Source organism: Chlorocebus sabaeus, chromosome 8, assembly GCF_047675955.1.
Source record: "Chlorocebus sabaeus isolate Y175 chromosome 8, mChlSab1.0.hap1, whole genome shotgun sequence".
Classification (NCBI taxonomy): Eukaryota; Metazoa; Chordata; class Mammalia; order Primates; family Cercopithecidae; genus Chlorocebus; species Chlorocebus sabaeus.
In genome coordinates, this window is record NC_132911.1 from 72505979 (window position 1) to 72529274 (window position 23296).

General features: G+C 36.8%; 1 protein-coding gene and 1 long non-coding RNA gene across 7 annotated transcripts in view; one reads left to right on the top strand and one right to left on the bottom strand.

The window, feature by feature from the left end:
- The window catches only part of LOC119624918 (uncharacterized), a 36202-nt gene extending 33545 nt beyond the window's left edge, over positions 1–2657 (bottom strand). For all 4 annotated transcript variants that reach the window (XR_012093710.1, XR_012093708.1, XR_012093709.1 and 1 more), the window contains exon 1: positions 1865–2657. This is a non-coding gene — a long non-coding RNA (uncharacterized lncRNA). The remainder of the gene's footprint in view (positions 1–1864) is intronic.
- C8H8orf34 (chromosome 8 C8orf34 homolog) overlaps positions 830–23296 on the top strand; it is a 480957-nt gene continuing 458490 nt past the window's right edge. For all 3 annotated transcript variants that reach the window (XM_008000806.3, XM_008000808.3, XM_038000419.2), the window contains exon 1: positions 830–1897. In XM_008000806.3, coding sequence (XP_007998997.2) covers positions 1571–1897 — 327 coding nt within the window. In that variant the 5' untranslated portion in view covers positions 830–1570. The remainder of the gene's footprint in view (positions 1898–23296) is intronic.

Genomic DNA, 23296 nt, shown 5'->3' on the forward strand with positions numbered 1-23296 from the left:
GTACCTTATGTGGTATCAAAAATAGTAGGCTTTTTAGTTGGGTCATAGATGGCCTTCCTTATGGCTCTACACTATACCTTTTAGCAAATAGAAATGTTGGTATTCACTCTGTTATTTAATTTATCCTAGACACATTAAAAAATACATAAGCAAATATACCTTCGAACCACAATGGAAAGCATGAGGCAACCCTGGGCACCTCACTGTTGTTTAGTTTAACTCTCCCTAGGCAGATCATGAGTCCGATTGTAAAAGTATTAATGTGGACATCTTTCCACCCTGGATCATGTCCATTTCAGGTTATCAGGGATGGTTAAGCTCCTAGCTATTCTAGCAGATTTCTTATATCTTAATATACGAAATTAACAATAGTTCCTGGGATATTCCACTATTATCTAACTATTACATGTTTCCACATATTTAAAATACAGAAGGAAAGCATGAACACCAATAAAGAAACTATGAGTAACAGAAATTCAGAACACAGTGAAGAAAGAAAGAAAGAAAATATATACTGCTGCAGTCAGCTTTTAGGAAAACTATTTCCATCATTCTGAACATTCATATTTATTAAAAATAAATCTAATTTTGGCAGCATATCACGATTAGGAGCCAGGGAAATTGTCATTGGGACCTCAGTGTTGTGTTTCACAAGAAAGCGAGCTCTGTGAGGAAGCCTGGGCTATCTGCAAATCTTCGACTCTGAAATCCCTGCATAATAAGAAAGGTATTGGCTAAAGTTGAGCAGCTCACGCAGTATCTAGAGGAAACATTGTTAAGTGGGATACTGTGGCGTCTAAGATGCAGTTATAGGTATACAGACATGACTCAAGGAGTGGATTAGGAAGGCCAACTTTGGAGGGGAGGGCTGGCTCGCTCATTTCTCTTCTCCCTGTCAAATGCTGAAGGGCTGGTTCCAGCCTTTGAGCGCCCGCACTTTGGGAGTTTTCAGCTGGGTTCTCAGGCTGCATTCACCCGTCGACTTGCTCCAGGCCAAGCCAGATTTTGAAAACGAAGGCAACTTCTTTTTTCGCGGCAAACCCTTGAACCCACGCACTTTCTCACAACTCTGCCCTTCTCAACCCCCGCGCTAGTGTAGGCAGGGCAGAAGGTGCTGAGGAGAGGCTCAGAAGGGGCGGTGGGGACGATCGCCTTTAGAACTGCATTTGTAGCTGCCAAGGAGTAGCCAACAAGCACCAGATTTATGTGCACTTTGAAAGAAGCACCTTCACCATTGGCTTTTTAAGCGGCGCTGTCGCTAGGGAGCGGCTGGTAGAGCAAGCAGCCTCGGGAAGAAGCCCGGGCTGTTTGTTCCCGTCACCTGGGAGAGCAGGCACACACAGTCGCGCGCGCACGGACACACACACACACGCACGCACAGACGCTGGCGGCGAGTTCGAGCCCCGCGTCCCCTGTCCGCCCGCGTGCGCCCCTCGGCACGGCTCGCCTCCCGCCCCCGATTCCTGCTGCTGCCGCCCAGAGGAGAAAGGAACCTCTGCCTCGAATTTCTCCACTGCGCCTGGCGCTGCGGAGAGCGGCGAGGGTGGGCGCGAGGCGGAGAACGCGATGAATGAGTTCTCCCCTAGCCTCGGAGTTGTCTGAGTTGGCGGCGCTGCGCCCAGGCTTCCGGCTCTCAGCGCCCCACTCGCGCGTGGCTCCCCGGGCTGCCACTCACGGCCGCGGCCGGGGCCGAGCCAGCCACGCAGGGCAGCCGAGGCTCCGGAGCTCCTGTCCCGGCCCCAGTCAGGGTAAAAGGAGGGTTGTCCCCAGCGGAGGCGCACAGCCGCGCGTTCTCCCCGCACTCTCTCCGCGGTCCCATCTGCTCCCCATGGCGTCTCATCCGCAAACCCGGATCCAGGCTTACCTGGAGAAGAACAAGATCGGTCCCCTGTTTGAGGTAAGGCGCTGTGGAGGAGGGTAGTCCCGTTGTCTTTAGGGGAAGGGGTGCAGTAGTGAAAACAGAACACCCCCCACCCCATCCCTCCCAGGGAAGGAGGGCTAGAGAACGAACGCGCGGGAGGGGGCGCCCTGGGGTTCACTGGCATTCGCTCTGTCCCGGCCAGGTGTCCTGGAACGCCGCCGGGCGGGCACTTAGCCAGTTACCTGAACGCAGACAGGTGAGCTTGGGAGGGCCCAGCCTCAGCCTGGCAGCGGAAGTTTGAGCCCTCTGACTGTCGTGCACCTCTCAGCCACATGTTCAGTACCCGGGCAGGCTGAGGCAGGCGATGCATACGGATGCACACACTCAGACTGTGTTGCACACGCACACTTTCTTTCTTGAATTCACGCTGTCTTGCGTGTTCGTGTTGGATTTTCTTTTTTCTTTTTCTTTTCTTTTCTTTTTCTTTTTCTTTTTTTTTTTAATGAGGGCGGTAATAAAACCCGAAAAGGCGGAGGAGGTGCTTAGCAGTTAATACGATTAACTGGAAGAAAGCTGAACTGGTGAGGAGTAGGCTTCAGTAGGTGCGGGCGTGATGAATGAAATTGGCAAACTGAGAGACTGCCATTGGTCACTGGACGAAAGGAGAGTCCTTTGCACTGCAGACCCCACATGTGTTAGCAGGAGAAAGGGACAGAGAAAGGTTCTGAAAAGCACACACGTATTTATGGAAGGAGACTATAGCTCTGAGCTGGTGTTTTTTTTTTTTTTTTTTTTTTTTTTTTTTTTTTTTTTTTTTTTTTTTTTTTTTTTTTCCTCGCCATTAAAGAATTGACAAAAATACAGTAGAAGAAAGAGCGGGAGGACACGAGAAAATGAGAACAAGAGATTGAAGCTTGGCACCAGCAAAGCGTCCCGGGGGTTGCCAGGGTGCTGGGCAGGGGTGGGGCGTGCGGGCCGTGGTCAGAAGTGGAGGCCCTTGGGGAGAGACTCCCATGGTCCCATCCAGTTCAGGGGTTACTGACCGGCGGCGAGAGTTAGCGGGAGGGGCGAGGTGCTCCCGTCTTGCCCCCGCCCCCCACGTCTCCCAGAAGCAGTTGTAGCTGTTCTTGGTCTTGGGTGAGGGCTTGGGGTGGGGATCGGGGGAGGTTACGTGTCAGCGTCTGAGAGAGGCAGAATCGCGTCTAGTGGAAGAGGCTGCATTGGAGATCGCGGAGAACCTAGCAAAGACTGAAGGAAATCAAGTGAGAACTGCAGAGAACAAAAAAAAAAAAAAAAAAATAATAATAATAATAATGCGAGTTAATGACCCTGCAAAAAAAGGACGAGGAGGACAAAGGTGTGGTCGAATAGGTCTTTTGGGAGGACTGGCTTCACATAACAAGATTTGCAAGATCTCCCAAGTTTTTCTGCCGAACTTTACCGATGATCTGTCTTGGACGATACGACCATTGTTTCAAGTGAAGCTCACATTGTGGGGTGCAGAGTCTTACAATTGCATTGATTCTTTTTTCTGCCAAAAATGTGAACAAAGGCAATCTATGCAAGAGCGAAATAAAATTGATGGAGCTACCAGATTTCTTTGCCTTTAGTTTAATGATTATTGATTATACATAATCCTATATACTTTTTTAAAAGACAGAAGCATAAACCTTCTGCAACGCGGTGTATTAATTGCATCAAAAGAATCATAAAATAAATACATTTAGAATGTGTGTTTGCTCTCTACGCTCCTAGAGTATAAAGTACAATTAGCCTGAGAGAATAAAAGAATTGTTTTTAATAAATACTGCTTTCATTTGTTATTTTAAAATCCTCAAGATTCTTTCCAAGTGATAATAACAAAATTAGGAATATATGTAAACTTTCTACAGAATTAGAAAATAAACTCAAATGGATATTTATCAAGTACCCCCTAACCCCCACCCTTTAATACTCACCAGCAAGTTCTGCGCTGAAGAATTTTAAGTGACAGTAACATGTCTCTTAAAAGCTTTAGGTCCAATCACCAGAAAACAAGCACCACCATGCTTCATATTTTATTGAATACGTATGACATACACTGGCATTAGCTTAGATTGCAGTGGTGAGGAGTGCGTTTTTAAGGTTTGATGTTCACTTTAAATAATTGAAGGGAGAAAAATGGATAATAAATTCTCTTTTACTAAAAGCTGGATGTAACAGTTCCTTATGCAACAATTTTGATTACGATAGAGCTTGATTTTGAGAGTACAACTATATGTATTTCACAAAATTGGAAGATTTTACTAGCATGTAGCCTATCTTGTTTCCTGTTAGAAAACCAGTGAAGAAATGCCACCTGTGAAATGGACATTGTTTACCTAGGGACTGTTCTCTTCTAGGACCTTGCTCAATAGTTTTCATAGGAATTGATTTGGGTCAGAGGAGGCGCCCAGCAATCTGAACGTATTAAGAAGCAGCAAAAATGTTTGCTACAATTTTAATTTCTGGGCCATGTTTTGAGAAACTGAGCTAAAATCTCCATTTACCACTCACAAATTGAAGTGGGCAGCTCCATGTCTCGTCATCTATGCTTTGTTGGGTTGAGTCAGTGGGAGCTGACACAGGCTTCTTTCAGTTTGGAAAATATGCAGTGTCTGACAATATGTCCCCCTTGTGGATAGTTTAAGTTAGGAATGTTTTAAGAAAACCTAGTTGGGGCCGGGCGCGGTGGCTCAAGCCTGTAATCCCAGCACTTTGGGAGGCCGAGACGGGCGGATCACGAGGTCAGGAGATCGAGACCATCCTGGCTAACACGGTGAATCCCCGTCTCTACTAAAAAGTACAAAAAACTAACCGGGCGTGTGGCGGGCGCCTGTAGTCCCAGCTACTCCGGAGGCTGAGGCAGGAGAATGGCGTAAACCCGGGAGGCGGAGCTTGCAGTGAGCAGAGATCTGGCCACTGCACTCCAGCCTGGGTGACAGAGCCAGACTCCTACTCAAAAAAAAAAAAAAAAAAAGAAAACTTAGTTGGTGTGAGGTACTTTAAAGATAATCCATGAATGTTATTTAAAACAATAGCAAAAAGTAACCTATTCACTGATATTGAGAATACTTGTATCCTCTTTTTTTACCTGTAGGACTTATTTACCTAGTTTGTTTCTTACTTAATTTGTTTATTGCTAATATTTTTTGATTTGAGATGCTTATGAAAGTGTTACATGCAGTATGGAGTTTCAAAAATAATTTTAAATTGAGATTAATTTTCTTTCCAGCTGACTTAGGAGAATAAATTTGTACTACTTTTAAATTTCATTGAAGATATTTTGAAGCATTACAAAACTATGCCTAAAAATCATTGCATTAGAATTCTGGACAATGATATTCTGATTAGATAATAGGTAGGTGTAAGATGAAAAATACATTTCACAAACTTTCCAAGTTTTGTAAGATTTAATCGTTTACATCTTACAAAATATATATTTGTGATATATATAAATATTATATATAGTGGAATATATATATTCCATGTGTATTTGTATACACACACACATTTTATATAAAGAAATAGAAACTTTTTAGTTTCTCCCATTCCCATTAAGTAAATAGAATAATTAGTTGAGGATTATTGATTGGAAGGTGCTCAGGGCAGTTATATATCTTGGTCAGGCCTGATCACACTCACAAGAGTGTGAAATCTTAAATTATTAAAAAGCTGAATAGCGGGGATCATCATAAAATCACCATAGAATTTTTAAATCTGTGTACTGAAGATGTGGCAAACCAAAGTCACTACATTTCTCTAAGTGTGTTATGACCCACTCCAAATAGAGTGGAATCACTCTGTCACCTTCTCTGTTCCGCTCAAAGTGCTTCTACTCACATGGTGTAAATTTGCATTAACTGATTTGGCATATATGTTATGAAGTGGACTTATGAAACTTGTGGTCAAAGCCAACATCCCTTATATATTTTGCTGTTGCCCAACTAACTCTTCTCTGGTACCCCGCTGCACATCTTCCAGCCATGTATGCAACCCTGAACTCCGATTTGCTGCCAACTCTCAGCAAGCCCATTATTTCACTTTATTGACCTCCCTGATCATATCTTAAAAATACCTCTTGCTTTTATCAGAGAGCTGTAGTGTGTGTGGAGGTCTCCTTTGGTTGTTCCCCCTCTCAAAAGGATCGCGGCCTTGAGCTACCTGTTGTTTAATACATGAAAAGAAATATTTTGTCCTATTTAGGCAGGCTTATGATTGTTTAGGGCAGTGGTTTGGGGGTAAGAAGGATACTAGTTACTCACTTATGGCCAGAGGTAAAATTCCTCTCCAGAAAGATATTTTAATATTTAAAAATAAGTTGTCATTAATAAAGGTAAAATGTCATTTTAATAAAAATGATTAGGAAAATGCTTTTATTAGAGAAGCAATACAATATAAGCTTGGTACTTATGTTCAACTTAAATATTGTAAATATATTTTTTGGAGTAATGATTGTCAGGTGATCTTCCCCAGTGGTTGAGGTTATGAAGACATTTCCTATATCAAAATTTACATTAATCTTTATAATCTCAGAGCATTTAGAGGAGGCAGAAGACAAAGAAAGCAGTTCCATTTTATAAAATTTTGCCCAGAGTCCAAGTTAAGTGTTGTCATTGATTTACTTCAAAACAGTTTTTTAAAATGCTACTTTAATTGACATGTTTCTATTACCAGCCCATTTATTTTTCATTTCTGCCTTAATGTATTTTATTTTCATGCAGCTTTTAAATAGCTTTCAAAGTGACTCAAAATTCAACTCAATAAATAATTCACTATATAACCTTAGAAATAATAATATGTACATATACCAATATGGCATCATAACTTTGAAAAAAGAAATAATATTTTGGGCAAGCATGGTGGCTCATGCCTGTAATCCCAGTACTTCAGAAGGTTGAGGCAGCTGGATCACTTGAGGTCAGTAATTCAAGACCTAAGGCCAGCGTGGCCAACACAGTGAAACCATATCTCTACTAAAAATTCAAAAATTAGCCAGACATGGCAGTGCACATCTGTAATCCCAGCTCCTCAGGAGGCTGAGGCAGTAGAATCACTTGAACCCAGGAAGTGGAGGTTGCAGTGAGTCAAGACCATGCCATTGCACTCCAGCCTGGGCAACAGAGTGAGACCCCATCACAAAAGAAAGAAATAAATCATATTTTTAATGTTTGTGGATTTTTAATCCACACAAATTTTTAATGTGATCAATGGAAATATTAGACTACAAAAATAACATAGGCTTTCCTACTGCACCTCTTTTCTTTTTTTGGTGATTCAATTAAGAAGCCATGAACCATACAAAGAGAACAGCTAAGACCCGTATGACAAGGACAGCTAAGTTGGGAGTTCACCTGGAAAGTATCGAAGCATGATTAAAGAAAGGGGCTGAGTGGGTAGTGGCCTGGCAGGGTCAGAAGATTTGTTACATACAAGGTGGGGGCAGGGTATTGAGAAAATAATTAAATATATTGAAAATATATTGAAAAAATATATATTCAAGTCAGCCTTCTTTCTAATGCACATAGGCATCACAGAGATAGCATAGGGAAAGCTAGAATGAACCTTGTTGTGTTGAATTGAAATTGGAGGTGTTGGTGTGATCTCATGACTTTCAATAATAGAAATATGTGTAGATGTAATAGAAATAAATACATATTTGTTTGTATTTACATATACTTAAGTGCATATACCTACATTTACTTCCCAACTTTGTCTACAGGAAGGGCCTGGGAATAGCAACATCCTGGTAACAATGAGCACACCTAGCACCCACATTTTGGTTTCTAAATACCATTCTCCAGTAAGTAGAACCAGGTGTCCTTGAAGAAATGGTTGATTCCAGGTTTGGGGCTAAGCAAGGTATAGCGTATCATATGTCAAAAAGTAAGGAAGAGCTCAAAGACTAGTAGGTGTGTATCAAATGACACAGAGGAGGTGCCTACCCCTAAGACATCTTGAGGGTCAAAATCAAAAATGATAGTAACAGATTATTTTACTGAATAAAATAGGAATATTTTACTTCACTGGGATCTAATGGAATGTGGAATGTGCTCAATTCATGGGGAGAAGAGACAGCATTACCTTATAGTAGAATGCCAACTAGTAAAAGTAGAAGGATGATGGAATTAGAAAATCACTACTTGGCAACCATCTGAAAGATAATTCAGGCAAGAAACATTAATCAGTACTAAAATCAATGGGTAAAAGTTGGATAAACAATGAGGTGTTACATAATCTCTAAGTATCTGCCTACAAAATACTTGTAAATTACAAAGGGAAAAAGTAACTTTACAGTAAAGAAACCAGGCTGACACTACTTCGTTCAAGTGATGAGATAAAGCAATATTGTATGCCCATGGTAGGATGCATTTAAAACAACACAGCATTGTTTTGTGATTTTCCTGACAATCATGTATAACCTGAATTGAATAATGAGAAAATATCTCATAAAGCTAATAGAGAAAATTTATAAAGTAACTTTTCTAGAGTTTTCAAAAATGTTACAGTCGTGAGGGTCAAGAGAGGCCTCAGACTGAAGGGACATGACAACTAAGTGCAAAATATGGTTCTAGATATAATACTTCTGCTATGAAAGAGATTATTGGGAAAGTTGACAAAATTTGAATGTGGTCTCTATGTGAAGGGAATAAGGAATTATTTGTATTGTTCCTAAACTTTTACTATAAATTTAAAATTACCTCAAAACAAAAATTACTAAAAATAATTTAAAAGAGCACCTATGAAATCAGTATTTGCAAAACAGTTCACCTACTGGGTTTCTTTAAACAGTAAATTATGTGAATGTAGTTAAGAATTTCATCAATGTTTATACAAGGAAGTGGCTTATACAATAAATAGCTAAAAATCTGAGTAAAGAAAATGTGCAATTCTGGTTAACTAAGCATATGCATTTTCCTCTTCTGCCTCTAAAAATCATTTTGAAATATCTGAAAAAAGTATTTAAACAATAAATGCATGAGAATGCTGAAACACAAGAAAGAGTGCTGAGAGAGACACTTTCTCCTTTGTGTACAGAATTTCTTCATTACGAATGGTGGCATCTTCTTTGTACCTATATATAGTCAGTGACCCAGAGTGAATGATGTGTTTTCTTAGTTTTTCTGCTGCTATTACACAGTGCCTTTATTTCTCACAGTTCTTGAGACTGGGAAATCCAGGATCATGGTACTGGCATTTGATCTGGTGAGGGCCCTCTTACTTTGTCCTCATGTGGCACAAGGCAGAAGGGCAAGCTAGCTGAACACTGTATGAAGCCTCTTTTAAAAGGGCTCTAATCCCATTAATGAGGGAGCAGCTTTCTTCGTCTGATCATCACTTAAAGACCTCACTTATAACCCCCCTGAGATTGGCAACGCATGAATTCTGAAGGGGCCACTTTCAAACCAGAGCAGGTGTAGTGAAAATATTGTTTGGAATTTCCTGGAAAGTACCTTAAAACACATTGTCTCAGTTGGAAAGGTTCCTCATATGCTCTTCCTACTGTCTAGAAGCCTGTTTGCAATTCCTCTTCTCCTTACTCCTTCTGCATCTTCAGGCAACAACTGATCTCCTTTTTGTCACTGTGGATTAGGTTTCATTTTTTAGAGTTTCATGTATATGGAATCACACACTATGCATTTTTTTGGTATATCCTCTTTAACATCATTAAGTTAATAATTATTAACCTAATTATTTTAATATTCATCCATGTTGCCGCATGTTACCAATTTTTTATTTCTTTTTATTGCTGAGTTGTATTCCATATGCCTATGTGCATTTTTCTTATGTAAATACCTGGAGTGGATTGACTGAACTACATGGTAGGTATATGTTAAATTTTTAAATAAACTACCTATTAAAGTGGATGTACAATTCGACATTTCTGTGAACAGTTTATAGGAGTTCCAGTTGTTCCATATCCTCACCCAATCTTGGTATTGTCAGTCTTTTTAGCCAGAAACTCATTAGCCATTCTAATAGGTTTGTAATGATATCTCATTGTTATTTTGATTTATACTTCCCTGATGTCTAATGAGATGAATTTTCTTTTCTTGTGATTATTTGCCTTTCATATATCTTTGGTGATGTGTCTGTCCAAATATGTTGCCCATTTTTATTTGGGTTGTTTTGGGGTTTTAAGAATTGTATCTTCTAGGTCCTTTTCACTTTCATATAAATTTTAGGATCATTTTGTTAATTTTCATATAAAAATACCTGCTGGAATTTTTATTGGGATTGTGTTGAATTTATAGGTGCTGTTAGGCAGAATTGACATCTTAACAATTCTACATAGTCTTAACCATTCTACATAGTCTTAACCATTCTACATAGTCTTAACAATTTTCTACATGGACTATGTAGAAATTTGAATTTATAGGTGCTGTTAGGCAGAATTGACATCTTAACAATTCTGCATAGTCTTAACAATTTTCTACATAGTCTATGTAGAAAATTAGAGGGGATCTACAAAAAAGATACAAAAAATAATATGTAAGTTTATTAAGGTTTTAGATGCAAAGTACAAAATCAATTACATATTTGTGTTCAAGCAAACATCATCAGAAGTTAAAATAGTAAAAGTACCATTTATAATGGTATTAAAATATGAAATACTTAGGAATTAAATTTTTAAAAGATATATAAGACCCCTATACTAACATGTATAAAAACTCTTGAAAAAATTAAAGAATATCTAAATAAATGAAGAGATGTACTCTTATTTATGAATAGGAAAACTCAATACTATTAATATATTGAATTATATATGCTACCTGACTTCAACAGTCATTAAATCAGTTATAAGTAAAAGGCAGTGCAGTATTGGTGTAAATTGAAATGGATTATTACCTAAATGTAAAACCTTTTTTCTTCTCAAAGAGAGTGTAGGAGATAATTTTTGTGAGCTTGGGATTTGAAAATATTTCTTAAATATGACAGAAATATATAAACTGTAAAAAAATCAATAAAATGGACTTATTTAAAATTAAACATTTGTTCTTCAAAAGACGTTGTTAAGAAAATGAAAAGGCAAACCAAAGATAGATTACATATCTGAAAAAGGACTCCTGTCTATTATATATAAAGAATACTTTTGTTATGATATTTTGCTATATATGATACTTTTGGTATGATAAGAAGAGAAAAAAACAATTCAATAAATAAACAATGTAATTGAAGAGACACTTTTCATAAGAAGATGTATAGGTGGCAAAATAAGTGAATGAACAGCTGCTCAATATCATTAGGGAAATACAGCTAAACCCACTGCCCATTCATTAGAATGTCTAAAGTTAAAAAGACTGACTTTAATAAGTGTTGGTGAAGATTTGGAGCAATTAGAACTTTTATATACTTATAGTGGGAATGCAAAATGGTCCAACCACTTTGGAAAAAAGTTTGGCAAGTGAGGTTTATTTCTAGTAGCCCCAAATTGAAAACAGGTGGATTGATATGTTATTGGATAAAAAAATTGCATGCATACATATACTATTCTTATATAAAAACATGAATTAATGATGCACACAGTAACACAAATGAATCATGACTTATGCTGAGTGAACAAAGCCAGAGGAAAATGAGACGAACTAAGCAGAAGTTTGTTCTCTGAAAGATTAATAAAATTGACCAAGCTTTAGCAAGACTCACGAACGAAAAAGAGAGAAATCTCAATTCAAAAACAGGAATGAAATGGGAGATCACTATGGACTGCTGACATCTAAAGAATAATAAGGTAATACTAGGGATGACTCTATACACATAATTGACAACGTAATTGAAATAGACAAAGTCTTTGAAAATACAAATTGGACAATTCATGGAACACGAAGTACATAATTGAATTGAATTTGCATTTTGAAAACTCCCGAAGTAAAGATCTTCTGGCCCAAATCAATTCAATGAAGATTATCATCAAACATTTAAAAAAGAATCAATACTAATTCTATATACTCTCTTCCAAAAGAGGAGGAAATAATTCCCAGTTTATTTTATGAAGCTACTTTTACCCTTTTACCAAAACCAGACAAAAACTGTACAAAAAGGAAAACTGCAGATAAAATTCATTACATTATGAATATAGACACAAAAAACCTTAACAAAATTAAACAGAATTCAGAAAAACAAAAACAAACAAAAAAAAAACTTTTGCACCATGACCAAGTGAGGTTTCCTACAGGGATGCAAGGATAATCAATGTAATCAACTGTCTTTGTACCTTCGGCCTACTATAATGAAAATACCATAAATTAGGTGACTTATAAACCATAGAAATTTATTTCACACAGTTCTGAAAGCTGGAAGTCCAAGATCAAGGTGCCTGGCAGATTTGGTGTCTGGTGAGGGCCCACTTTCTGATTCATAGATGGTGGCTTCTCTATGCGTCTTCACATGGAAAGGGCAAAGGAACTCTCTTGGGTCTCTTCTAGGGGTGCCAGTCCCATTCATGAGGGTTGTCAAAGTACAGAAGTAGTTCAATGGAGGGAGGATAGCTTTTTAAACTATCAATGCTGCTGGAGCATTTGGCTATCCATTGGCAGAAAACCAAAGCGCAACCTCAGTCTCACACCTTATACAAAAATTTACTTAAAGTATATCACAGATTTAATGATGTCACATATATGTGAAATCTAAAAAAAAAAAAAAAAAAAAAAAAAAAAAAAAAAAAAAAAAATGAACTTGTAAAAGCAGAGAATATTAATAGAATACTGGGTACCAGATATTATAGTGTGGATGTCCCCTCCATATTTCATGTTGAGATGTAATTGCTAGGGTTGAAGTTGGGGCCTGGTGGGAAGTGTTTGGGTCCTGGTGGCAGATCCCTCATGGCTTGGTGCTGGCCTCATGATAGGAGTGAGTTCTCATGAGATCTGTTTAAGTGGTGCAACACCTACCCCTGTGCCTCTCTGCCCATCCTGCTTTTGCCATGAAACATGCCTGCTCGTTATCTTTTGTCATGAGTTAAAGCTCCCTGAGGCTGTCCCAGAAGCTGAGCAGATGCCGGTGCCATGCTTCTTGTATAGCCTGCAGAACTATAAGCCAATTAAACTCTTTTCTTTATAAATTATCCAGTTTCAGATATTTCTTTATAACAATGCAAGAATGGCCTAACACATCAGGGGTTGAGGGTGGAGTGTGTGAGGAGAAAGATTGGGAGATGTTGGTCAAACGATATAAGGTTTCAGTTAAACAGAAGGAATAAATTCTGGGCTCTATTTTATAGCACGGTGGCTGTAGTTAATAATAATGTATTTTACACTTGGAAATTCCTAACAGACTATATTTTAGATGTTTTCACCACAAACAGAAATGATAAGTATATGAGGCAACAGATATGTTAATAAGCATGATTTAGTCATTTCACAATGTATAATGTATCAAAATATCACATTGTACATCATAATATATATATTTGTCAATAAAAGTTATAGATGTAAATTTTAAAAACAACACTTAAAAACAAGGAAGTTCTAAGGAAAGTTCTTAGAGATCTAGAGTTACACTTAGACTTGACACCATAAGCACAGTCTGTAGGAGGACATATTGATAAATCGGACCTCAGCAAAATTAAAAACTTTTGCTCTGTGAAAGACTGTATTAAAAAGATTAGAAGATAAGTTACTGGGTAGGAGAAAATATTTTCAAAGCACACATCTAACAAATGGATAAGATCTGTTTATAGAATACAGACCATTCAAACTCAGCAGAGTAGTAGCCCCCTCTTATCTGTGGTTTCAGTTACTCATGGTCAACCATGGCCCAAAAATATTAAACAGAAAATTCCAGAAATAAACAATTCATAAGTTTTAAATTGCATATCGTTCTGAGTAGCATTATGGAGTCTAACCCCGTCCCACTCGATTTGGGTGAGGGGTGAATCATTCCTTTGTCCAGCGTCCCCACATTGTCTATTCCACCCACCCACCTGTCAGTTACTTAGTAGCAGTCTCAGTTATCAGATTGACTGTTGTGGTATCTCAGTGCTTGAGTTCGAGTAACCCTTATTTGACTTGGTAATGACCCCCAAATGCAAAATTAGTGATGCTGGCAATTCAGACATGCCAAAGAGAAGCCTTAACATATTTTAGTGAAAAGGTGAATGTTCTCTCCTTAATGGGGAAAGAAAAAAAATCATAGGCTGAGGTTGCTAAGATATACAGTAGGAATGAAACTTCATGAAATTGTGAAGAGGAAAAGAAGAAATTTGTGTATAAGTAGGGTTGGTACTGTATATAGTTTCAGGCATCCATTGGGGGTTTTGGAATGAATACCTGCAAGCTAAGCGGAGACTACTTGTATAAACAAAACAAAACAAATTAACCAACACTCCCTTTAATAATCTAAATGCAATTAGAAAATGAGTAAAAGACAAGAAGAGACATTTCACATAAGGGTGTATACTGATGGTAGATAAGCACATGAAAAGATGTTCAAAACCATTTGCCATTAGAGAAATACAAATTAAAACCACAGTGATAAATCACTACACACCTATCAGAATGGCTAAAATAAAACTGAGACCACCAAATGATGGTGAGGATGAAGAGAGACTGAATCACTCATGCATTGCAGGTAATAATATAAAATGGTACAATCACTCTGGAAAATACTTTGACAAATTATTTTATTTTATTTTTACATTTATTTATTTATTTTTGAGACAGAGTCTCACTCTGTGGCTCAGGTTGGAGTGCAGTGGCATGATCTTGGCTCACTGCAACTTCTGCCTCCCTGGACTCAAGGGATCCTCCCAACTTAGCCTCCCAAGTAACTGGGACTACAGTCATATGATGCCATGCCTGGCTAATTTTTTTTTTTTTTTTTTTTTTTTTTTTTTTTTTGAGGCTGAGTCTCACTCTGCTGCCCAGGCTGGAGTGCAGTGGTGCAATATCGGCTCACTGCAACCTCTGCCTCCCAGGTTCAAACAATTCTTCTGCCTCATCCTCCTGAGTAGCTGGGGTTACAGGTGTGCGCCACCATGCCCAGCTAATTTTTGTATATTTAGTAGAGATTGGGTTTTATCATGTTGGTCAGGATGGTCTCAAACTCCTGACCTCATGAGCCACCTGCCTCAGCCTCCCAAAGTGGTGGGATTACAGGCATGCACCAACATGCCCAGCTGAAAAAATATTTTAAAGTAGATATGCAACTACCAAATATCAGTGTTCACACTCCTGAACATTTATCCCCAACAAGTGAAGATTTATGTTAACACAAAAACTTGTATATGATGTTTCTAGTAGTATTATTTACAATAGTAAAAAAACTAGGAACAACCCAGATACGGCTGAATCACTAAACAAATGTGGTACATTCATGACATGGAATACTATTCAGCAGTTAAAAAGAATAAGCTATTAATGCATGCTAAAATCTAGATGAATTTCCAGAGAAATATGCTGAGTGAAAAAAGCCAAATGAAAAGTTTATGTATTATATGATTATGTGATTACATTTATAAAATAGTGACAAAATTTTTATTTGTGATTTTTGGGTGTCAGGGATGGAGTAGGGAAATGAGGAAAGTGGATGAAACAATATAACAACATCAGGGATTCTTATGGTGATCGAAATGTTCTATATACTGACTTTGTCAATATAAACACCCTGGTTATATATTCTTCTATAGTTTTGCAAAAATATTACCAATAAGGGAACATGAATAAAATGTGCATGGGATTTCTGTATATTATTTCTAACAACTGAATATGAGTCTACAATTACTTCAAAACGTAAAGTTTAATGAAAAATGTTCCCAGCCCAAAATATAGTTTTTTAACTTTCAAGAAAAGTAGGCAGGGTTGCATAATAGAAAGAATAGAGCAAATTATGGAATTAGTTAATTGGAAAGTAAAGTAATTTGAATATACAAAAAGATTGGATAAAGATAAAGAAGTGAAAAATCTAAGAGCAAAATATGTGTTAAGCAAACTTTCTGTAATTTTTATTGGTAGGGAGTAACATGTGTAGTGATCTGTGATATTGATGGAAAAGTATTAACATATGTGTTGAACATTTAAAAGTAATCTCTAGAATATAAATGTGTTGCTTCCAAATAATTAGAAACACAATACCAAAAAGTAAGTAATATTTAGTTAAATTAACAAGAATAGCACATTAAAGACATCACATGAGACAGCATGAGAAATGGAAAACAAAAGGAGATACCAGAAACAAGTCCAGACAGAGCAGTAATTTTAATAAATATAAATGTATTAAGTTATTTTATCAAATCACAGATTCCTAGATGGGATTAAAAATCTTTGCATAATCTGTATGAAAGACACACCAGGAACAAGATGATACAGAATGGTGAATACAAAGGAAAATGGAAAAATATTTACTAATAATAATGAGACACTTGATATTGCATTGCTAGTATCTGGCACAATAGAATTCAAAGTCAGGTACATTATATTTGTTGCAGAGATTTTAAAATATTTATTATATGTAAGTGCTCCATGATATACTTTAAAAACTTTTATGCCCATAAAGTAAAGCTTTGAAATATATATAGAAAAGCCAAAAAGTGCAAGAAAGAATTCATAGTAGGCAGACTTAAAATATTTCCCTTAGGAGTACACATTCTAAATTGGTAAAATAAGGAGGAACTGGCCCTGACAGTCAACTATACAAGCTTAGAAATACAAGGAAGAATTAATATTCATAGTAGGAAAATTTAAAATATTCCTTTCAGGAGTATATCTATCAAATTGGTAGAGCAAATAATTAATACAGAAAGGAATGGAATAACCAATTAAGAAGCTTGATTATACATACATACATATATGTACATATATACGTACATACGTGTGTGTATATTTATACATATATACATATAAGTGAGTATATATATTTGTGTGTGTGTATAATATATATATGTGGTGTGTATGTGTCAAGGTACAGAAACATTTTCATCAAGTAAATTTGTACATTTAAAAAATACACACATAGTATTTAAAAAAAAAATTACCATGATTTAAGCTACAAAGAAAATACTAACAAATGTATTACCTTAGAAAACTGTACAGGCCACATTTTCTGACCACAATGCCCAGTTGTATTTAACAACCAAAGCACACCTTCCTAAATAACACATCTTGCTCCACCCTGTCCCCTGCATCTATGTTAACATTGTTCTACATAATGCATGTTAGTAAAGAAATCAATTGTTTTGAAATTGTACTGAATGAAATAGGATACGTTATTTATTTCAATATGTATGTAGAAATGCCTCAATACCACTAATTGAGTGTGTATCCTTTCTTTGCTGACTGGAAATATAATATATTTTACAAACTAATTTTCCATATTAGAGACTTTCTGAGAATCCCAAATCTCTGCGTTGAAAGAAACATATTTTAATAATCTCCCTACCTTTTTTTTAGAAAGACCATATTGTTAGAGAGGATTTAGGTTCACAGCAAAATTGAGAAGAAGCTACAGAAGTGTCTGGTATGCCACCTGCCCCAAGCAGGCACAGCCTCCCCCATCACAACATCCTCCTCCAGAGTGGAACATCTGTTACAATTGATGAACCTGCATTGACACATCCTTATCACCCAAAGTCTATAGTTTACAGTAGGGTTCACTCTTGGTGTACATTCCATGGGTTTGGACAAATATATAATGATGTATATTCACCATTATAGTGTCATAGAGAATATTTTCACTGTCCTAAAAATCCTCTGTATTTTGCCTATCCATCTCTCCTTCCCCCATAAATCCTGGCAATCCCTGATCTTTTTACTGTCTCCATATTTTTGCCTTCTCTCAAATGTTACATAGTTGGAATCATACAGCATGTAGCCTTTTCAGATTGGCTTATTTCACTTAGTAACATGCAGTTAGGTTTCCTCCATGTCTTTTCATGGCTTGACAGCTCATTTCTTTTTAAGTTCTGAATAATATTTCATTGTTTGGATATACCATAGTTTATCCATTTCTCTACTGAATGAAGGAGATTTTAGTTCCTTCTGAGTTTTAGCAATTATAAATAAAGCTGCTACAAACATCCATATGCAGGCTTTTACGTGGACATAAGTTTCATAAATTTTATTTATTTAATTTTATTTTTAACTTTTATTTTAGGTTTTGGGGTATATGTGAAAGATTATTATATAGATAAACACATTTCATGGGGGGGCTGTTGTAAATATTATTTCATCACCCAGTATTAAGCCTAGTACCCAGTAGTTATCATTTCTGCTCCTCTTCCCTCTCCCGTCCTCCACCCTCAAGTAGACCCCAATGTCTGGTGTTTCTTTCTTTGTGTTCATAAGTTATCATTTAGCTCCCACTTATAGATAAGAACATGTGGTATTTGGTTTTCTGTTCCTGTTTGTGTTTGCTAAGGATAATAGCCTCCAGCATCTCATCTTTTTTATGGCTGCATAGTATTCCATGGTGTACATGTAATACATTTTTTTAATCCAATCTGTCATTGACAGGCATTTAGGGTGATTCCCTGTCTTTGCTATTATGAATAGCAATGAACATCACATGTATGTGTCTTTACGGTAGAATGATTTCTATTCCTCTGCGTATATGCCCACTCATGGGGTTGCTGGGTCAAATGGTAGTTCTCTTTTTAGGTCTTCGAAGAATCACCATACTGCTTTCCACGATTGAACTAACTTACACTCCCAACAGAATGTAAGTGTTCCTTTTTCTCCACAACCTCAACAGCATCCGTTGTTTTTTGACGTTTTAATAATAGTCATTCTGACTGGTGTGAGATGGTATCTCACTGTGGTTTTGATTTGCATTTATCTAATGATCAGTGATGTTGAGCTTTTTTTCATACATTTTTTTGGCCACTTTTATGTCTTCTTTTGAGAAGTGTCTGTTATGTGTTTTGCCCGCTTTTTAATGGATTTATTTTTCCCTTGTAAATTTGTTCAACCTCCTTAACGATGCTGGATATTAGGCCTTTGTCAGATGCATAATTTGCAAATATTTTCTCCCCCCTCTGTAGGTTGTCTGTTTACTCTGTTGATATTTTCTTTTTCTGTGAAGAAGCTCTTAAGTTTAATTAGATCTCATTTGTCAATTTTTGCTTTTGTTCTGATTGCTTTTGGTGTCTTTGTCATGAAATCTTTGCCCATTCCTATGGCCAGGATGGTATTACCTATGTTGTCTTCCAGGATTTTTATAGTTTTGAGTTTTACATTTATTTCTTTAATCCATCTTGAGTTTATTTGTTGATTTTTGTGTATAATGTAAGGCAGGAGTCCAGCTTCAATCTTCTGTATATGACTAGTCAGTTATCCCAGCACCATTTGTTGAATAGGGAGTTTTTTCCCCATTGCTTGCTTTTTTCAGCTTTGTCAAAGATAAAATGGTCATAGATGTATAACTTTATTTCTGGGCTCTCTATTCTGTTCCACTGGTCTGTGTGCCTGTTTTTGTACCAGTACCATGCTGTTTTGGTTACTGTGTCCTTACAGTATAGTTTGAAGTTGGGTAATGTGATGTTTCCAGTTTTGTTCTTTTTGCTTAGGATTGCCTTGACTATTCAGGCTTTTTTTGGTTCCATATGAATTTTAAAATAGTTTTTTCTAGTTCTGTGAAGAACATTGTCAGCAGTTTGATAGGAATAGCATTGAATCTATAAATTGCTTTGGACAGTCTAGCCATTTTAATTATATTGATTATTCCCATCCATGAGCATGGGATGTTTTTTCATTTGTTTGTGTCTTCTCGGAGATCTTTGAGCAGTGTTTTGTAATGCTTGTTGTAGAGATCTTTCTCCTCCCTGGTTAGCTGTATTCCTAAGTATTTTATTGTTTTTTTGTGGCAATTGTGAATGGGGTTGCCTTTGATTATCAGTTTGGCTGTTGTTGGTATAGAAATGCTAGTGACTTTAGTACATTGATTTTGTATCCTGCAACTTTGCTGAAGTTGTTTATCAGTTGAAGGAGCTTTGGGATGAGATTATGGCATTTTCTAAATATAGAATCATGTAATATGCAAAGAGAGAGAGAGTTTGACTTCCTCTCTTCCTATTTGAATGCATTTTATTTCTTTCTCTTTCCTGACTGCCCTGGGCAGGGCTTCCAATACTACATTGAATAGAAGTGGTGAGAGAGGACATCCTTGTCGTTTGTCAGTTTTAAAGGTGGATGCTTCCAGATTTTGCCCATCAGTGTAATGTTGGCTGTGCATTTGTCAAAGATGACTCTTATTATTTTGAGGTATGTTTCTTCAATACCTGATTTACTGAACGTTTTTAACATGAAGTAGTATTGAATTTCATCAAAAGCCTTTTCTGTGTCTATTGAGATAATCATGTGATTTTTGTCTTTAGTTCTGTTTATGTGATGAATCACATTTATTGATTTGCATATGTTGAACCAACCTTGCATCCTAAGGATGAAGCCTACTTGATCGTGGTGGATTAGCATTTTGATGTGCTGCTAGATTCAGTTTGCAGGTATTTTGTTGAGAATTTTTGCATCGATGTCATTCAAGGATATTGGCTTGAAGTTTTTCTTCTTTTTGTTGTGTCTCTGCCAGGTTTTGGTATCAAGATAATGCTGACCTCATACAATAGGTTGGGGAGGAGTCTCTCCTCCTCAATTTTTGGGAACACTTTCAGTAGGAATGGCACTAGCTTTTCTTTGTACATCTGGTAGAATTTGGTTGCATTTTTATCAGGTTCCAGGCATTTTTTAGTTGATAGGCTGTTTATTATGGATTCAATTTCGGAGCTTGTTATTGGTCTGTTCAGGGAATCGATTTCTTCCTGGCTCAGTCTTGTGAGAGTGTATGTGCCCAGGAATTTATCTATGTCTTCTAGGTTTCAAGTTTGTGTGTAATAGAGGTGTTCACTGTAGTTTGTGATGGTTGTTTTTATTTCTGTGGGGTCAGTAGTAACATTCCCTTCATCATTTCTAATTGTGTTTATTTGGATCTTCTCTCTTCTTCATTAGTCTAGCTAATGGATTATCTATTTTATTAATTTTTTTCAAAAAATCAACTCCTGTATTGGTTGATCTTTTGAATGGTTTTTTGTGTCTCAATTTCCTTTCATTCAGCTCTGAGTTTTGTTATTTCTCATCTTCTCCTAGCTTTGGGGTTGACTTCTTCTTGCTTCTCTAATTCTTTCAGTTGTGAAATCAGGTTGTTAATTTCAGATCTTTCCAAGTTTTTGATGTGGGTATTTAGTGCTATGAATTTCCCTCTTAACACAGCCTTAGTTGTGTCCCAGAGATTCTGGTATGTTGTATGTTTGTTTTCATTATTTTGAAAGAACTTCTTGATTTCTGCCTTAACTTCCCAGAGATTCTGGTATGTTGTATGTTTGTTTTCATTATTTTGAAAGAACTTCTTGATTTCTGCCTTAACTTCATTACTTACCCATGTAACTGCATGATTTTGAGTGATTTTCATAGTTTTGCTTTTTTTTTTTTTTGTCATGCTGTGGGCAGAGAGTGTGTTTGGTATGATTTTTGTTATTTTGCATTTATTGTGGATTGTTTTGTGTCCAATTATGTAGCTGATTTTAGAGTCTGTGTCATGTGGTGATGAAACAAATGTGTATTCTGTTGTTTTTGGGTGAAGAGTTCTATAAATGTCTATCAGATCCATTTGGTCCAATATTGAATTTAGGTTCTGAATATCTTTGTTAATATTCTGCCTTCATGATCTGTCTAATACTGTTAGTGGAGTGTTGAAGTCTCCCACTATTATTGTGTGGGAGCCTGTGTCTCCTTGTAGGTCTCTAAGTACTTGCTTTATGAATCTAGGTACTCTTGTGTTTTGTGCATACATATTTAGGATAGTTAGGTTTTCCTGTTGAATTGAACCCTTTCCAATTATGTAATGCCCTTCTTTGTCTTTTTTGATCTTTGTTGGTTTGAAATCTGTTTTGTCTGAAATTAGGATTGTAACTTCTGCTTTTCTTCTGTTTTCCATTTGCTTGGTAGATTTTCTTCCATCCCTTTACTCTGAGCCTGTGAGTGTCATTACATGTGAGATGAGTCTCTGGAAGACAGCATACCACTGGGTCTTGCTTTTTTATCCAGCCTGCCACTCTATGCCTTTTAAGTGGGACATATAGCCCGTTTATATTCAAGGTTAGTATTGATATGTGTGGATTTGATTCTGTCATTTTTCTGTTAGCTGGTTATTATGTTGGCTTGTTTGTGTGGTTGCTTTACAGTGACACTGGTCTGTGTGTTTAAATGCGTTTTTGTATTAGCTGGTAGCAGTCTTTCCTTTCTTTTAAGTGCTTCTTTCAAGATCTCTTGTAAGGCAGTTCTGGTGGCAATGAATTACCACAACTTTTGCTTACCTGAAAAGAATCTTATTTTTCCTTCACTTAAAAAGCTTAGTTTGGCTGCATGTGGAATTCTTGGCTAAATAATTTTTTTCTTTAAAAATGTTGAATATCAGCCTCCAATTTATTCTGGCTTGTAGGGTTTCAGCTGAGAGATCCAGTTAGCTTGATGACGTTCCCTTTGTATGTGAACTGCCTTTTCTCTCTAGCTGCCTTTAACATTATTTCTTTCATTTTGACCTTGGAAAATCTGATGATGATATGTCTTGGAGATAATCTTCTTGTGTATAATCTTGCAAGAATTCTCTGTATTTCCTGAATTTGACTATTGACATCTCTAGCAAGGTTGGGGAAGTTTTCATGAAAATATGTTTTCAAAATTGCTTACTTTCTCTTCCTCCCTTTCTGGGATGCCAGTGATTCACAGATTTGGCCTCTTTAAATAATCCCATACTTCTCAAAGGTTTTATTCATTCCTTTTATTCTTTTTTCTTTATTTTTGTCGATATAAGTTTTCAATTCCTTTGGGTAAATACCCGGTAGCATGACTGCTGGACTGTATGGTAAGAATAGGTTTAATTTTGTAAGAAACTGCCAAATTGTCTTCCAAAGTAGCTGTACCATTTTGAATTTCCACCAGCAAAGAATGAATTCTGTTGCTTCACATCCTTGCCAACATTTCGTGTAGTCAGTGTTCTATATTTTGACCATTCTGATAGGTGTGTAGTGGAATCTCGTTATTTTAATTTATAATTCCCTAATGGCATATGATGTTGAACATCTTTTCATCTACTTATTTGCCATCTGTATGTCTTCTTTGGTGGGCTGTTTGTTAAGGTCTTTGGCTCATTTTTGAATCAGATTTTTTTTTTTATTGTTGAGTTTTAAGAGTTCTTTGTGTGTTTTGAATAACATTCCTTTATCAGATATACTTTTTTGCAAATATTTTCTCCTACTCTGTGGCTTGGCTATTCATTCTCTTGAATATTCTGCCAAACATTTAAGAATAATTTTTGGTGTTCAAAATATTAGGAAATCTGAATTAACAGAGCTTGAACAGGAAACATATATGTAACTCTTTATTCAATGCACTGAAGAAAGTTACATTATTATATTAAAATGTGGGCCTACTTAGA